This window comes from Aquila chrysaetos, chromosome 14 (assembly GCF_900496995.4).
Source record: "Aquila chrysaetos chrysaetos chromosome 14, bAquChr1.4, whole genome shotgun sequence".
Lineage (NCBI taxonomy): Eukaryota > Metazoa > Chordata > Aves > Accipitriformes > Accipitridae > Aquila > Aquila chrysaetos.
The window spans coordinates 2931385-2949670 of record NC_044017.1 but is presented as its reverse complement, the minus strand read 5'-3'; the positions used below and the strand labels follow the sequence as shown (position 1 = coordinate 2949670).

The window sequence follows — 18286 nt, the reverse complement described above, 5'->3', positions numbered from 1 at the left end:
CTTCAATAGTCAGGTAAGCAATACACTTTTGAAGTTGCCTGAAGTAGGCTTTATCTACAGAAGTCCCTCTTCATTCCTTCATGTTATCCATGTTGGTTAATATGATGAAATAAGAGTGGCCACTGTGGCTCAGACTGGAGGTCCCTTCAGCCCAGTACCCTGTCCTTCGCAGCAACCAGCGGAGGACGCTCAAGGAAGTATGGAAAAACAGGACAAATGTGTAGGATGTTTCCCGCGTCCAATTTACTCTCCGACTTTTTGTGGCCTGTACACCACACGTGGTTTATAAGCATTTAATAACTGCTACTTGACTAAGAACCATGAGGTCTCTGAACACATAAATTTTTAGTAGCCACAACATCCCATGGAAACAGATCCTGCTTGCAGCTTAATTATACCGTGTGCAAAGATACACATCCAGTTTTGCTGGCTGCATGCTAGGTTTTGTACTGGGAGATACAGAGAGGAACTTACTCCTATTCACCTCCAGCACGCTTGTCATCTGTTTACAGACTTCTGTCTTATCCCCCTCATTTCTCTCTTTTCCAGAGTACTTCTAGCATCCCAGTTTACTGAGAAATCCATGAACTTGCTCATCTTTGTAGCTCTTCTCTGAACTTCTTCCAGTTCTGTTTTCTGACTTCTCCTGTCTGGACCTTTTTTTGGTATTCTTCCCTTTTTGAGATGAAGCAAGTAGAACTGCACGTAATGAACCATGGAGCTGTAGCATAATGATGTTCTGTCTTATTCTCTGTACCTTCTGCTAATAACTCTTAGTATTTAATTTGGCTTTTGACCTCTGTCAGGCACTGATTTGATGTTTTCATCCAAGCATCCAGAAAAATCCAAAATGGCGTTTCTGAGTGCATGTACATATACATATATATAAATGTGTAATTATGTATCTTTTATATAAGATACACTCTTCCTTTGCCCTCATTTCCCTGAATGATTTAGTATTATCTGAAACCTCTCACCTTGCCGCATCCCCTTCTCCAGGCACATGCGCATGTCCCAGCACGCATCCATGCAAAACTCACTTACGACTTCCTCCCATTTAAAGAGCTGAAAACTTACTCCTGTGCCTTTTTTTTTTTTTCTGTTTCCTATTCCAGCCAATTCCTGGAACACAAGCCACCAGCATCCCCTGGCAGCAGAGACGGCCAACAGCATCTGGGGCTGCATCAGCAGAAGCACAGCCAGGAGATGGGGGAGGCATCGGTTATCCCCTTGTGCTCAGCGCTCACTAGACCACGTCTCGATACCGTGGCCAGTTTGGGTCTCCCCAGTACAGGAAAGACATTGCTGGACCGCAGCACGTTCGGTGATGGTCAGGACTGGAGCAGTGCCCTTGAGGAGAGCCTGGGGCAGGGGGTCCAGCCTGGGGCGGAGGTGGCTTTGGGGACACCTCACAGCTACCCCAGTGCCTACGGGAGGTCGTCGAGGGGTTGGGAGTCAGACCCTCCGATGTGGTGTGCAGTGGGAGGATAAGAGACCATAGGCATAAATTTAATCTTCTGTTGACCAAAAACATTTTAAAACCTGTGGATTGTCTGCACCGACTTAAAACCCAGTACGTGATGCCCATGCCTCACGATCTCTTAAGGCTCACAGAAAATAACTCCTTTATTTTTGAGGACTCAAAAGTCTCGGAGTCCCATTTTGAACTGGTTTTCACTTCACAATGACTTGCAATTCCCCTTTGTGATTCCACTTTCGTGATCGTATTTGTATTCCTCACGAATTCAAGAGTAAGTAGAAGACTGACTCCAGGAGATATTTGTTATCTTAGTTATCTGGACAGGACAAATAGGTGCTAGGCATCCCATTGGTATGAAATGGAAAAAAAAAAAAAGAATTTATTGAATTTATTATTAATGAGGCCTAAGGGTTATTTTGGAGTTGGGGGAAATAAATTCGCAATTGAAAAGGCATGTTTTCCAATTTCCCGGTTCTATCTGAACCGTGCAATATTTTGAGCATCTAATCAAATCAAAGAATCAAAGAGCATCTAGCAGATCTTCCATGCAAAGATTTACTAATTTATTTTTCTACTACCAATTTATTTTTCTAGAAAGAATGTTTTTCTTCTAATACAGAGGTCTCATTGTTAAGACTTCAGAATAATAAAATAATGTATTTTCATTGCTCTACAACTTCTAAGGTGTAATTTTTAACAGAAATGCTGAATATTCAATGTATATAATTAAGGACACAGCACTAGAAAGCTATAGAGTTATCCCACAATTTTTTTTGAGGGACTACAACTTAGATCAATGAATGATGCTTCAACTATGTTTCCATAGAGCAACAGTCACATCTAGTGGCCATAAAGTTAATTATTTCTATATACTTTGCATGTCTAATCTGAAAGGCTTTTTTCTATATTGAGTATCAGATGCTATTATTTTCTATTTACGTTGTATGCACCTTAATAAAATTTGAAATACCTATATAAGGAAGACACACAAATATCTGTGAACTAATATATACTTTATAATTCTACCTTATGTTCGAGCTAAAAATGCTACAACACTAACGGAGGGAATAAGAAGAAATTCAGAAGGCATTTAAAGATACTCATATGGGTAAAGAAACCTTTTTGGTTCTGGCATGGGATGATGCCATTTATGAATCCAGCCAAATCTAACATGTAAAATGGTAATATTATCAGAATTATCAAGGATTTGAGGTTTTTTATACCCTTGAAAGCAGAAGGACCATCCTGAGGCTTGCCATATATGACAGCAAGCAGACATGTACAATGTTTTATTAAACTAATCCTTCAGGGCACTTTAGAGCATATGGATGAAAACCTTTCCCCTCTTGGCTAGCCCAGATAAGTTGCTCTTCTGGCAGAAGAGGGGTCTGCCTGGGAAAGAAAAGGAAACCTTCCCAGTCATCAGATGGGGCTCCATGGCCACCACTCTGAAGGACTTCAGGGAAGCTATACCGATTTCCCCAGCTCCCCCAGCGCAGCCACTTACCACGGCACATGGCCTTCCTGACCGCTCCACACAGGGCCACCGCTGCCTTAATTCCCAGTGAGGACTGATCGGCGGCATCCAGTCCCCGAGTTCCCCAACCAAAACAGAGGATATGGCACTACGTATGGACAAGGGATAGCTCTGCTCCCCAGCCCAGCCCTATGCGGGACGAACTGATGCTTCGTCCGATGCTGATCTTGTCCTCTGGCATCTCTTCAAGGGATGACACAGGCAGGAGGGGGCTCCACATGATCCAACAACAGAGTCTTAGAGAAGGGCAAGAAACAAGCTGAAACAGCTGCTAACAACTCAACCATACCGTTGAGTAAGTCCAGCCATACAGTTAGATGGAGCGTTGAATCACACGCTTTCTCAGCAACCCAGGTGCGGTTGACCCTGCACACCACATGGAACAACCCTGCGTGGTCAGGTCTCCTCCGTAAGCCTGCATGGGCATGCAACACCCACTGCCTTTCCCATCATTACGAGTTTCATTCTTTTGGTCTACGTGATATTCCTCGAAGATCCGTTCCCCAAATTTCCTCTGCCTTAGGATGAACTGATCGATATCACCACGAGTGAAGAATCTAAGTATATGCAAACTACTCGGGGTTTGAGGTATGGGATTTGGATAACGCATCCAGGATATATGTTCGTGCTACAAGACTGCAAGTACTCCTGTAGAGTGCAGTTTGATACTAAGCAGCTACACCACGCTGAGAGCTGGAAATAAGCCACAGAACAAGCAGAGGACAATCAAACTCCTTCCATTGTTCCCGGGAGCTCTGCATCACTCTCCGAGTTTGAGGGCATTATATTTTCTAGTACATGAAGGAAATTCAAGGGAAGCAGGTCATTCCTGGGTCAGGCATACTTCCTGGGTCACAGGCAAAGAGAAAAGTTGTGAATCACAGAGTTTCTATTAATAAGATCAATGTAACAGTAAAGTGCCAATCTGCATTTGTAGCACTGCCAGCATGAAATGTTACACTTAGACATGTCTAATTTACTCTTTTATCTAGCTTCATTCAAAGATTACACAGATGTCACAGTTATCTTCAGTAGTAAATATAGCACTAGTTCAAACTGTTCTTGATAGCTCTTTTCTTAATTAATGAATGAGGAAAGAAAGATTGTTCCTTTTAGGCTTGCACTGAATTTGATAACAGTTAAGAGAGTTCGCCCACTGTTGGTGCAGCACGTTGCACCAACAAAAGAAGTAGCAACAGCGGGTGTTGCGTTGAGGTGCAGAAATACTTGCTGAAACGTGCTGCAGACCTGCTGACCACTGCCATCATTTGTATTTACTTGTTCTGCAGCATGAGACCGCACTGAAGAATGAAGCCACATGGGAGACACGCAAACAATATAAAGGCAGACTCAGCACATATGCTAGTAGTTTTTGCTCTCCTGTTTGTAGTTTCCTTTTCTCTGTTTGAAGGCATAGCACTATGTCCATGATAAAGACAGAGTAGACAGAACATAGCCAGAGACATCATTCGTCTTGGCTGGTCCTATGTGAAGATGCTCACGAATAACCAAAGCTGTCCAAGGCACCCAAGCTTCTCACACAGCCTTTGGTTGAGCCCCATTATTATGAAGGCATATTTTAAAAGTTCATTTTAAACTTTATCACACATGACTGGGGTTAGTTGCAACAATGCACAGAAAAAGACAATGGCTTCATTTTTAGTGGATGTCCACATTTTTTCACCCGACCTTACGAACAGTGGAGAGATTATGAAGTGTAGGATATGTTTCTACTTTTCAGTTACTCAGTTCTCAGTTGGTTTATAAGGTGAAGCCTTGGCTTCATACGCTGTATTTTTCACTTAAGCTTTCAGGCTTTGTCCTTTAGTGTAAGAGCTGTAGAGCTGTACTCTGAACCATGGGGCCAACAGGCAAGCTAATCCTGGCCTATCTCAAATTCAGGATATTCTTTATCACACCATTAAGAAACATGAACAACTTTTAGTTCTGAATGTTTGCTGCCCTCAAGAGGAGAACTTTAACAAATATCTAATTCATGACATATTATTAAAAGCAATGACTGAGGGGTGCTGCTTTTATGCTTTGCAAAACAAAACCACATCCCAGTCATTTTATCTCCAGCTGACTGTGTCTTTAAAGAGTTTTCGGAGTCTGAAATACTTAGCTTTAGAGTTATTCATATTTTTAAATCAGATAAAAAGAAAAACCATATACTAGATAGCTGTAACCCCACCACCGCCAACATATAGTTTCAAATGGAGATTAAATATGTATTTGGAAGACAGATCCGTGTAAGGTTACTAAACAGACAAGCCTCTTCAGGTTCAGGAAGTGCCCCGAGCTGAAAATAGTGGAAGTTCAGGAGATTACTCACAAATATAACTTATGTTTGCCCAGATCTTACTCCCCCCTCGGTGTCTCCTAATGGGCTTCACTGGGAGACAGGATACTGGATCAGATGGACCTATCAGCCGCTCTTAGGTTCTGAAATACAGTCTTCAAGTATTGGTTAAGTAATCTACGAAATGCCTCTGAGGCAGTGTCCTTGTTACCTTCTGGAAGGAGCTCTGCAGCTCTTCAAAAAAGGTATTTCCTGGAAGCAGTCAAAAACTTTCCAGGAGAATCTCAGCAGTTTGTTCTTTTAGCAAAACCCTACCAATGGATTCACAAATTTCTTTGAAATTCCTGTTTAGCCACATCTTTGTCTTTCTGGGAAAATTGAAGAGTAACAAAAAAAAAATGGAATTGGAGAGCAACTTAAGGAATACAAACAAAAAAAGAAATAGTTTGAGTATTTAAGCTCAAAACCAATCTAAATAGTTTCAGGTATTATTCAAGCCTTCTTTTGTGAAATACTTTCCTTAATTGATAGATATTCTTTTAGCCTTGTGCTGCTCAAGAAATTCTGTTAAAGGGTCATTTGCCATATACAGTTAGCACAGAGAGTGTGCCTGTGATACTGTTTAGCTGATGGGGATCCCAACAGAAAATGTTGTACCAGATGTCTGCACCTGCATATAAAACACTGGAGGCTGAGACAACACTACCATAGAAGTCAAGAACAGCATAGGTTATGCTGTTCTTTGTCACCCACTGGAAAACAGAAAACAAAAAGCCGTTACCTTATACAGGACTTTGTAATTTTTTCCTGTGCTTCCTTTTCTCTTGTCAGTCCAGGTTGTCACATAACTGTCTCTATGACTCTGAAGAGAGACAGCAGTATCCCTGCTGAGGGCTGCTAATGTATGTGTTCAAGTAGTCATTTAAAAAAAAAAAAAAGGGAAATTACTTAGGAGATGTAAAAAGTTGCTACATGTTGTAACTAGTTTGTATGAGGTTTGTAGCTGCCTCTGTTTTAAAATGGAGGTAAACTTCACGGAGCATTTCTGCCACTGCATGGTGCACAACAGCAAAGAAAGATTTAAGTGGCAGATATGGACAGCACTATCCTCAAGGAAAGAGCTGCTGCGGTTTGGAAAGGTCTCTCACAAAAGACACCCCTTACATTAAATGAAATTCACAGTAATTTCTCTTACTTGATGCAGATTTCTTTTTCTTTTCTTTCAGGACAAGCTGGTACTTAAAGCACATTCTTTAATCCTGACTACTGGAATCCAATAGCTGCTGCCTATTTCCTATTCATCTAAGCCAAAGAAAGATACTTGGTGTTTGGATTTATCCCTTAGAGACAAGAACTAGAACTTCAGAGCTCAGATCATGTCTCCATTTTAGTTCAGGCTCATCAATAATAAAAAGCATTGCCAAATGATTTTGTAAAAGCGGTTTCAGGAAAATCTGGAAATATTCCCAGTTGGCTTATTGTGTAGTTTCTGACTAAGAAAATATAGTTCTGAACACCTTGTATATTTACTTCTAAATGAACAAAGCATTTCTCAGACAGAAGCTCCTGAGTTCCATTATAGGGAATATGTATATATTCCATATATGTATGCAGATATACGATACATTTTTCAGTGTTTCTAAGGTGGGGCTTTAGAGTTTAAGTGGATAGAGGAAATCTTCAGAAACAGCTTGTAAGGATGTATGATTTATATTCCATCACAAATAAGCATGAATTGCTGTACTTAAATCTGTAATAGTGTGTGCTGGTTTTGGCTGGGATGGAGTTAATTTTCTTCACAGTAGCTGGTATAGAGCTGTGTTTTGGATTTGTGCTGAAAACAGTGCTGATAACCCAGGGATGTGTTAGCTGTTGCTGAGCAGGGCTCACCCAGAGCCAAGGGCTTTTCTGCTTCTCCCCCCACCCCACCAGCGAGCAGGCTGGGGGGGCACAAGGAGCTGGGGGGGGGACACAGCCGGGACAGCTGACCCCGACTGACCCAAGGGACATCCCACACCATACGACGTCATGTTCCACATATAACGCTGGGGGAAGAAGGAGGAAGAGGGGACGTTCGGAGCGATGGCGTTTGTCTTCCCAAGTCACCGTTAGGGATGATGGAGCCCTGCTTCCCTGGAAATGGCTGAACACCTGCCTGCCCGTGGGAAGTGGGGAATGAATTCCTTCTTCTGCTTTGCTTGTGTGTGCGGCTTTTGCTTTACCTCTTAAACTGTCTTTATCTCAGCCCACGAGTTTTCTCACTTCTACCCTTCTGATTCTCTCCCCATCCCACTGCGGGGGGTAGTGAGTGAGTGGCTGTGTAGGGCTTAGTTGCCGCCTGGGGTTAAACCACGACATAGTATAACTTGCACAAGAGTATTTGCATTCATAAATTTAAAAAGAAGCAAAACTGTGGTGTCTTACAAAATTTGACGAATTAAAAGCCTAAAAGCCCCAAAGGGACTTTCATGTAACAGAATAAACACTCGCAATGCCAACTACGTTGGCAGTCACCCTATTAATACAGTATTCCTGTGATTGCAGCAATTTAATACAACAAAAATCGGTGTGAAAGCACATGGAGGAAGAAGGTGATACCTATGTTACACAAACCCAATTTTGGTCATTTACATTCAGTATCTCATAGATTGTTCTCCTGCACTCACACGTTCACCTGCAGCAAGATGTATGTGTCCCAGCGGTCTGGCCAATTTCACTTATATACATAACACAGGGGACAAGGGACATCAGCTACCAACTCCTAACTAAACCTCTTGGATTCCTCTTGCTGACAATGGGTTTTAGACATAGGTTTTATTCACTTTGCGAGTTAGTTACTACGGCATGAGCTTTTGCCTCAGAATCTTCCTTAAAGATTCCTCTTCCATAAACTTTTGGGAAGGTTGCCACCCGTGGTCTGTGTATCCTCAGTTGGGCATCTTTGTGGCTACAACGTTGCTGCCATCCTCCCGTTATCAGAGTTCAAGTCTTCTGCTTAAGCATCATCATGCTCTGGCCCCATCAGAGCTCAGGCCTCCTGGTCTTGCTGTAAACAACATATTCCTTGGTGTTCACCCCTTTGACTAATGTTAACCATGTCCTTGGTTATCAGCATATGATGTTCTTCAACCTTTGCTTGGTATTGTTTCTTCTGGTGCTTTTACATACATACATTTCCATCCGTAATTCATTCTACTAATCATTGTATTTCTACTACAAATCTCTGCATGTTATGCAAGGCCAAGTCTGGGAAAAAGGCTCAATTCTGTTTCAAGCTTCGGAGAAACCTGAAAAATGAATCTGCATGCTCAGCTCTAGAAATAGCAAGTACGTATTTATATTCAGCAATTGCTTTGCTCATTTCTGCAGCATAGTTAAAGACCCCACAGGCCTTCTTGCATCTGTCCTCTGCTGATGAAGGCATGGCTGTATCAGTTTCATTTATGTTCTTCAACAGAACATATTACCTTGGCTTTGAATGCTCCCCAGCTAAAAAACGGATCGTGGAGGCCACATTTGCTGTATCCTCATCATTCTCTGTTACACTATTGCAAACCTCAGCTGTAAGTTAATGAGAGAATCGCATTCTCCCATTCCTTTAAATGTCTGTCTCATCTCCCCCATGTGGGGCAAAAAATGCATGTCTAAGTTTCTTAGGGAAGAGAAGTTTCTAGAAAGTCACTCTGCCACTGGAACACAACCCCCAATGATTCGAGTGATTCTGAATTAAGAATTCAGAGAAGGAGTGCTTCCTATAGGGTCAACTGCCAGCTGTGCAGAGGGCGTCTGGTGGCCCTCAGGGCTCTTATGCCTGGGGACGTGTCAGAGCCCATTACTGTCTGAGCAGGTTCTCTGAGATACTCCACATGAGGAGGGCTTCAGGTTTAATACCACTTTTCCTTATTCATAGATATTTGATGTTGCGCAGGATTTTGATTTAGCAGAGTGATAAAGCAATGTACTAAGATCACAAGTGCAATATAGCAATTGCAATACACAGTTGGATCACGATACAAACCCGATTGCCATTACCAGCCCCCGTATGCTCACCGTTAGACACTGGGCACCCCAGTCTCCGGAGAGGAATATGTGAGTTGAAACCAGCTCAAGTCAGTTGCTCTCTTCAAAGTTCATTTTCTTGGTTGTTCAGCTTTTATACTTTTAGGTTTGGCTGAGTTGCCTACGCACTTCTACACCCATGCTGTTTCTCTCCCCTAATTATCTCAAGCCAGGCTGTTTACACAACTCAAAACCCCACTGGTACAGCTGGGTATCTAAAACGAAGGTCACCCTCAACACCCTTTGTGCTGAGATAAGTTCAGCTTCCCTTACGATAATCCATGGCCATTCCTTATATTCTTCCCTGAGTTCATCATTCTTGCCCATCTCCTCCGAGCCTTCTTTCATTGTAGGCGTTTGTTGTCACAGGGTGTGATTGTCTTCTTTATTTCTTTTTATACCAAGAAAAGCAAACTTGAAAAACATGTTAGTTACACTGAAGATAAAAAGTGAGTATGGCATTTGGTTTTGTGCCTCTGTTCTCAAGGGAATATGTTTTTAAAGCAACCCTACTAATAAATTTGCCACAGAAGACCACTAGATGTTTGAGGTTCAACTGGTACTGAACTTCAGCGTCAGCTTTTTGCTGAGGCCAGTGTCTTGCTAAATGAACCCTACCTTCGTAAATTTTAAGGACTCACCAGTTCTTTGAGCAGCATTATTGAGAAAGTGTTTAAAGCAATATATGAACAGCTCTCCATATGGACATCATTTCAGACAATTTTAAACAATTTTGTAAATGACAACATAGCCTAAAACCATTAGCTGGGCCTCAAGATTCTGTGACAGAGAACAATAAGAATTCATTAATTTTAGCTTCTGCTAACTCCAACAGGCATATTTGAAATACAGTTATGTTGGAGAGTAACAGCCAGCTGTTGTTGACTAATGATCTCATAATTTTATGTGTATACAATGATCTTCTTATTTTATTATTTGTCAAGGCACAAACATGACAAACTGACCCAACCAGGTAAATAACTTCATGAAGACAAAGCTGAGCATACATCGTCCAGGAAGGAAGACTTGTTACCAAAACTAGAAGGTGGGTGTGTGTTTTTCTCTCTACGAAGAAAGAATGTCAAAGCGCCCACTGCGTAGATCTGATACCTTTGTCCGCGTTGAACCTTTCCGTACTAATCAAAGAAAAAAGTACTAGGATTGAACCTTCTCTGAAAAATCTTTATGAAATAGATCCACCAAAAAACTTACACAGGCTTGTAGCTACCCAGGCACTTTGTGGAAGTCTGAGTACAGGGCCTGGTAAACGAAATCTAAGTCCTGTAAACCCAGCTTCCCTGCCAGAGCGTGCTGCGGACCACGTGCAGCGGCCAGGGCTCCCCATGCAGCGCCGCAGTCCCACGGCCCGCTTAACCGGGGAGCGCCGTGCTGCGAGGGACCACCTCCGCTCCGCACCGGCACAAGCGTGACAGAGGTGGCACAGGAACCCGTCTCAGGGAAATGCTCCCAACTGCTTTTGTGGGATGGTTTTCAGCCAGATTTATTCCTTGAGCTGCTCCACCGTGAGGCCACACCAGCACCAGTGACTGGGGAAGCAGAAGAACGAGAACGAATGGCCAAGGATCAGGCTGGGAGGGAGCGGGAAACTGTTCCTTCTGGAGGACTTGTGTTGATTTACACTTATGTGGGAATAACAAGAGCCAGCGTGAAGGGAAGGGAGACAAAAGGCAATGGCAGGAATTAAGTACATCTTGACGTCCACCTCATTCACGGATCGTCTATCCCCTAGAAGTTAAAAACCAAAGCTAACCCTCTCTCATAAAGTGGGAATGAGGAGTTGTCTCTGCTGAACACCTCAGCAATTAATGAACTCACTCAGAATACTGAAGTGCTTCCCTTGCCTAATGTGATTTGATCAAACGCCTCCTCTCCCGGTCTAACTGGTAGGCTCATTCCTCCTCTCAAGTTGTTGTAACTGAGGCAGGGTTGAAAGAAAACGTGAGTGGGTGAAATCTGCAACATGGTGACTAAGGTAATTGCTTGCAACTGAAATTTGAAGAGTTCTTGTGCTCAGCTCCAATTGATACTTTGCATATAATAATTCAGTGTTAATTAGAGGAAGAACGAAAACCCCGGTACTTCTCCATCCATGTCAATGCCAGCACTATTAAGATACTAGGTCATGTTGTCTCCTGTTCACTTTGGGATGCTTCCATGCAAAACAGAAGCGCCTGACTCAGAGAGAACCCTGCAGCAGCTAGAGCATTTAGTTTGCAGAAAGATGCAAGCTCAGACAGAAAAGAGATTTGCATCCCAGCAGCCGACTTCTGGGCGTAACATCGGGCAGAACACGGAGCAAGTATCCTCAGCCTTCTTATCTGAAGTGCGTTAGGGCTGCATGTGAAATCAAAGGGGATCGTTGGCTCGGCTCTGCATCCTGACAGGCCTAACGCGAGAGCAAGGTGGGGAATTGCTCAGGGCTGTCAAGGCTGAAGCAGCTTTGCTGGTTCTCTAGAAGCAGACCTAGAAGCACATCCGTACCGGGAGGACTCAGAGCTGAATCTGGATGGAGCACTGCGTGCCCATGGAAATCCAGCCAACTGTAGACATTTCGATGTTGCCAGGCTTAAAACCTCTTTCACAGAAGAGGAATGATTGTTGGGGAAAATGAGCAGCCCTGGTTTTCAGCGCTTTCAAAGGGATCTGCAAATCACGTGCGCCTCTGAAAATCAGAGTCCTGGGATGTGGCAGTGTGGCGGAAAAAGACTTAACCACAAGGTTCAAGCAAACGATTTATTTGAACTTCACTTACAGGCTCAACACGCCACTATTGCAGGTTTTACAGATACAATGGAGGAATGCACTATTGCAATTTTTAAGGCAAGAGTAGTACACTATTACAACCACAAGCACGCATGTGTTTACAAACTTAAAGCATAAACATAGTCACTTACCCCTCCAGGTAAGGGCTCTCAATCCCAGGGAAGCTACCTCGACCGGTGTCCCGAGCAAGGGGGAGAAGGGTCTCCTTCACAAACCAACTGTATAGTTGGAGAAGTGACTCCCCAGTTGCCAACCTGAATCTTAAAGAGTTTTTATCCCCCGACTTGTGGAATGGTGTGCATGACTATGTCTGAGTGGATTATGATATATGCCAAAACGGATTATGTATATCTGAGTGGAGTTTCCCCTTATGTTTCCTTTGCTGGCCTGTGATTGTTTGAATACACAAGGTTGTCATTTGAAACTGAAGCTGAAACCCTCCAGTTTTGGGTTTGCTTTTACCTTGCTTACTCAGGCAACTGAATAGTGGTTGGAATGAGACTCAGGGCATACCATTTGTTAAGGGATTTCAAGGCTCAGTTCAGGTTTTGGTTCTTTGAATGGCGCAGCCACCACCTTGTTTAGTTCAGGGTTTATCAGACAACCCAGGGCTAAGCTGCCCACCAGCTCCCCGTGAGTCGTCTCTGCAGAGAGACAGGGCCTCAAGGCAGCCCAAGGCTGGGTCGCTTTTGTAACCCCCCCCCCCCCCCCCCGAGTCGTGCACTAGACATGGTGAAACTTGTTCGTGAACTATGAGCAGGACAATCCACACAGGCAGCCATCGCTTACTCTTTCGCTTTGGCTCAGTCCCCAGATTTGGATACAAACAGCTGAAATGGTTCCTAATATGGAGATGTGAATCTATGTAACACAGCAAACCCAGATGAACTGCTGTACAAACTTAGATCCCGAGAGGCTAAATCATTACTGTAATGATCAAACCATATTGTCGCAAGAAGTCCTGTGACAAACTCTTCTGAGTTTTCATCATGGCAACTTTACTTTTGCCTTTACTTTTGTGGAACAGCAACAGTATTACTCAGAGGAAAATAAAGCTCTATTTATTGCAATTCAGAAACTTAGATGTATTAAGGGGAATCACTGTTGAGTGTGCGTATTTTCATTATAAAATAAATACATTGCAGAATTATTGTAACAAGCTCTATAATCAAACTAAACATCGGAAACCTGAGCAGCTCAGAATTAAATGTCAAATTCCAAAAATCCCAGTATGTTCAGATCTGGAAATGCTCAGTGAGATGCACAACCTTAACCTTAACCCTGTGTCCTAACACAGCAATTGTACTCATACGATTAATAAAATGTGGTTATGTTTTAAAGACTGTAACCAAAATTAGGTTTTCTTTCTTCTCTCATGGTATTGCTTTAAAGTCTGTTAAAAGATGTTTGGCACACCTTCCTCAAATCCTGATTTTTCCTGCAGAACCTGCCCTGCTACGTGGCAGTGCACATCATTGAGTTAGACATACCTGTACAATTAATGTACCTGCTAATTAGATGAGCTGTTTGTGGTATAACTCTAAGACCAAGGCAACAGAACAGAGCAGAAATTTTCAGGGTTAGTAATAAATATTTCCAAATTGTAACATACAGGTTGTTTATTGAATGGGATATGAAACATTTTGAGAATTTGATCTAGTTTCATGTCACAAAATACACTAGGAACAGGATGTATTTGATTTCTGATGATCTGAGTGTGCTGCCAGAAAAACAAGCCTCTCCCATTAAGATGATACACAGACAGAAAACTAAACTCAAATGGGCAGTGAATTAAACAGGTGAATAGCCACCTTGTCAGAGTAATTCTCTCCTCTGAAGTAAGATCAGTCAAGGTTTTATGTAATTCTGAAAAATCTGAATATGGCTGTCAGACACCTGCGGAATTCTAAGAAAGTCAAGCACGTGGTATCTAGACATCAAAATGTACAATTTTGACTTATGATTGAAAGCCGAAGAGGGAAGCAGGTAGAGTTACACAGCAAGTACATATGGTACAGCTTTGATTTTTATTTTTTTTATAATACATATTTTTAAGGCAGTGCTCTTCAGGTTTATTTTAGTACTTTACTTGCATAAAAATTCTGTAGATCTCTAAAGCCATTGATGAGCCGGAAAACATTGCTGATGGTAGCCCACAAAATGGGGAAAATGCATAATGTACCACTACTTGCTAGCAAAACCTCCCACATTCCTGCTAAGAAAAAACAAATGCCGGATCTAGTTCAATGAAGATTAACATGTGACAAACATGCAGTAATAATCTCATTAGTCCCATGAAACAAAAAAATTACACAAAAATTCTCAAAAGTACAAATCCCTTTTGCTTTACAGCGAACACATTAACGTATCCAGACAAAGTTCACCTCTTCCCCGCAATGTAACTCTCTGAACAGAAACCTGCTTGAAGAGAGCAAAGTGATACCCAAGTAACCAACCAGTTTGTACCATTACCGCCGTCAGAACGGCTGAAAAGCCACACGTCAGACACCACAAATAAAACGTCTTTTTAAAAGAAGTTCTCTGTTCGGTTTCAGATACTCGACGGTTCAGCTTTCTTTGCAAGTTTACACGTGACCACGAGAGCTAGAAACTAACTTTAAAACCCCACTTCAAAGTTGACATTCTCCTTTAACTACTTCACCGAAAATTTTATCTGGAGTTCGCCACAACCTTTAGGTAGTCTTTGTGGGTTTTTTTCCTCTTTGCTACACAGTTCCACAAGCATCAAACTGCCGCGCAACACATTACAATCAACAAAAAATTAAATTTAAAGGCAAAAAAAAAATAAAAATCGTAAGTAAACGTTTGCACGTGAGTTCTGCTTCCCGTTGGGGGGGATTTCGCGCACCCCCGCGCTGCCGCACTGGCACGTCCCCTCAGCGGTGCCTGAGGGAGGGAGGGAGGGAGGGCGCCCGCCGCCAGCCGGACAGCAGCCCTGAGGCGGGACCGACCCCCTGAGGAGATCGCAGCCGTCCCGCCCGCCGGGAAACCGGGATGGAAGGCAGCCTCCGACGCCCGCCGGCCCGGCCCGGCCCGGGCCTGCCACGGCCGCCATGACCGGCCGCCGCCGCCACCCCCCCCCCCACGCCCCGCCCCGCCCCGCCCCGCCTCGCCCCGGCTTCCGGCGCGTGGAACACGCCGCTCCTCTGATTGACTGCCTCCACCGCGAGTCCCCGCCAGCTCCGGCGCGAAGCGCCAGCCCACCGCGGCGTCCTATTGGTCGGTTTAGCCGCGGGCCGCCGGAGGGTGCGCTTCCCCGCGGAGTCGGTGGGGCTGGCACGGCGCATGCGCCTCCCCTTGGCCTCGCCCGCCCCAGCCCCCCTCCCCCCGCCGCGCTCAGGTCTCGCGCGGCCCCGTGCCCCGTCGCCCGCCCCCTTCCGTCATGGCGGCCGCCGCCGAGGAGCCGTTCCCTTTCCACGGCCTCCTGCCCAAGAAGGAGACCGGCGCCGCCGCCTTCCTCGCCCGCTTCCCGGACTTCGACGGGCGGGGGGTACTGCTGGCTGTGCTGGACACCGGCGTGGACCCGGGGGCGCCGGGCATGCAGGTAACGGGCGGTGAGGAGGAGCCGCCTCAGCGGCGGCGGCCCTGAGTCACGGCGACGGGGCGGCCCTCAGGGGACGGACGGGGCCGGGGGCCTTCGTCCGGGAGCTGCCGTGGCCCCCGGGCGGCCCGAGGCTCCTGGAGGGCTGTCGTGGGGACCGGCCGTTGTTTGTGTGCTTGGTCGCTTACCCTTCCCGCTCGGCGTGCCGTCGCCTGGGCTCCGGTACGGGAGGGCTGAGGGACCCCGGGGGGGGGGGGTCCGCTGGGGTCACTTGGGGTGTTTGTGTGAGGGTCCTGCTTTTAAGCCGTTCGCGGAGGTTTCGTAGTACTTGCGTCTGGTCCTGGCTGTCTTCTCTCACGTAGAACTCGCTATAAAAGAATACTTTGTGTTTTCGTTAAGCCCTAGCGTCGCTTCAGCGGTCGGTAGCTTGAGGCTACGAACAGCCGCTTAGGTCTTTTACATGGGAAGTGTGTTTCTGGCAAAATTTGCATACCTCTCTTTCTCAGTGTATTTTTTTGTGCCTCCTATTACAGTAACAATCTGTATCAGATTCGGTTCTGCCGGCTTTTTTTGGATCTGCTAGCTTTGTAGCTCAGATTGCATAGCGACTGCCGTTAGCGTTGTAGCTGAGATTGCATAGCGATTGCCGTTATGATCTCAGCTTCAGTTTTGTAAATCTCTCTGTATGCGATTTTAATTTTGGCGTTTCTCAGCACTTCCTTATTTCTTTTAACTTTTGTCTCTTAGCATTTCTTTATCGTGTAAGTTCGTGTGTGGCCTTTTATGTCACTACTGCTTCCAGTTTCTTGTCAACATATTTTCTCTGAGATGTGGCAAAGGAAGCCTTGAGAAATGATTCAGAGAGCTGTATGCAACTCGCTTGGATACTGCATCCTCTATTTTTCTAACTAAGCGGGACCTCTGTTGGTTTCTGCCCTTTCTTTGGCACAGGCGTAGATTTTGCTCTGAAATGACCTAGCTCAGGGATCTAACCCTGGCAGATCTTTAGTTCAGTGTTCCGAAATGACTCCTTACGGGGGTTCAGGTAAGTGAAAGGGTGAATGAAGAGGACAGGCAGGGTGGAAGGAGGGACTGGACAGCTGTAACTTCAGTTGATTTAAGCTGGAGTGAAATGGGTGCTTTTGGCAAAAGGGTGTGGGTAAGTGGAGTAGTAATTGGGAAGCTTAAAGAAAGCTAGCCAAAAAGCAAACAAGATAATACCATGGGCAGACCAGATAGTAGTAAAAGACAATTACGAAGATATGAGTATAAATGGGATATGCATAGTTCTGAAGTTTCACATATGAAAGCAAAAGACCTAAATCTCTGGAGGTTATAAATAAGGAGTGGTCAACCAAAAAAAAAAAAAAAAAAGTATGAATTTATGGGCAGTAGAGGGAAGCTTTGTTCTGAGATAGGTAACCCAATGCTCATAAGGGGTGATAAGGGATGCTTATGAACCCTCATGATCTCAGTGTTGACGGTACCAGTTTTCTTTAACCTGTTCTCTTTATGTGGAGGATAAAATTTTAGGTAGTGAAGTAAAAGATTTATAGAGAACATTGAGGGGTGAAGGGGGGGAATTCATCTTGCAGTGGGTGAGAGCGAGTTTGCAGGGGTGTTGGAGAAACACGTAAAGAAGCTATGTGCTCTTTTCACGCTGCCCACTTAATACACCTGACTTGAGCTACTTGCTAAACTACAGAACAGGGAGGCTTATTGCACAGGGAATTATAAAGGAGAGGTAGGCAACGCACAGTCTGTAGAATAGCTTTGTAAGTGTTTTTGCAGCAAGAGGATGGCCTCACTCTGTGGAGTACCGGGCATCTTACGTTTTGCCTCCACGGAATAAGACAGTGTCCTGGGCACAGACAGCGTAGCTGTACTGCAACAAGTAGTTTCTAACCTTGGGGCAGCGTTGTTGGGGTTTTCGGAGGGTTTTTGTTTTTTTAATGCCCCTGCCTTCTCTGCTGCTGCTTTTTCTTACTGTCAGTCTTATTGTTAGTTCTTGGCCTGGCATGGAGTTAGAACTATGAGAATTGAGTCAGTTGCTAAGAGGGAAGAGAAGACATTTTATGTAGCAAGGTTAATAGGCAGGTATTACAACTTTGAGTTCAAGCTAATGTCAATAGTGATTACAGGCCAAAATGAGCTACCTTGTTGTGAATATAGTGGGTTTTTTAGTCAAAACAAAGCAGTTCATGTTTTGCTGCTCCCTAGTGTCTCGTTCCTGGGTAGGGTTCCTTTGCTTGTTGATGTTATACTTTGTGGTTTGTAAACACTGATACCATAAATTTTTTGCCATATGATTACTTGCTGAGGGACAAAAAGACTTGGGGACAGAGTATAACAGGGAAGTACCATTATGTTTATATTCTTCCCTGGACACTTGCTGCTATAGAGAGAATAGTTACTGGGCTTAAACCTTCTTACATCAATTTCATTTTTCTATTGGTTGGCTTGCTTTGCCACACAAAATGTTAACCTAACTTGTACTTACTTTCCTTTCTGAATTTTTTGTAACCAGTGCCCTCTAGGGAACTCTTTTCACCTTGTCTTCCA

The 18286-nt window shown here is 44.2% G+C and overlaps 1 protein-coding gene across 4 annotated transcripts in view; it reads left to right on the top strand.

Moving 5' to 3' along the window:
- The first annotated feature begins 15512 nt into the window (after positions 1-15512).
- TPP2 (tripeptidyl peptidase 2) overlaps positions 15513-18286 on the top strand; it is a 58179-nt gene continuing 55405 nt past the window's right edge. For all 4 annotated transcript variants that reach the window (XM_030036434.2, XM_030036432.2, XM_030036433.2 and 1 more), the window contains exon 1: positions 15513-15727. In XM_030036434.2, the coding sequence (XP_029892294.1) occupies positions 15566-15727 (162 nt within the window). In that variant the 5' untranslated portion in view covers positions 15513-15565. The remainder of the gene's footprint in view (positions 15728-18286) is intronic.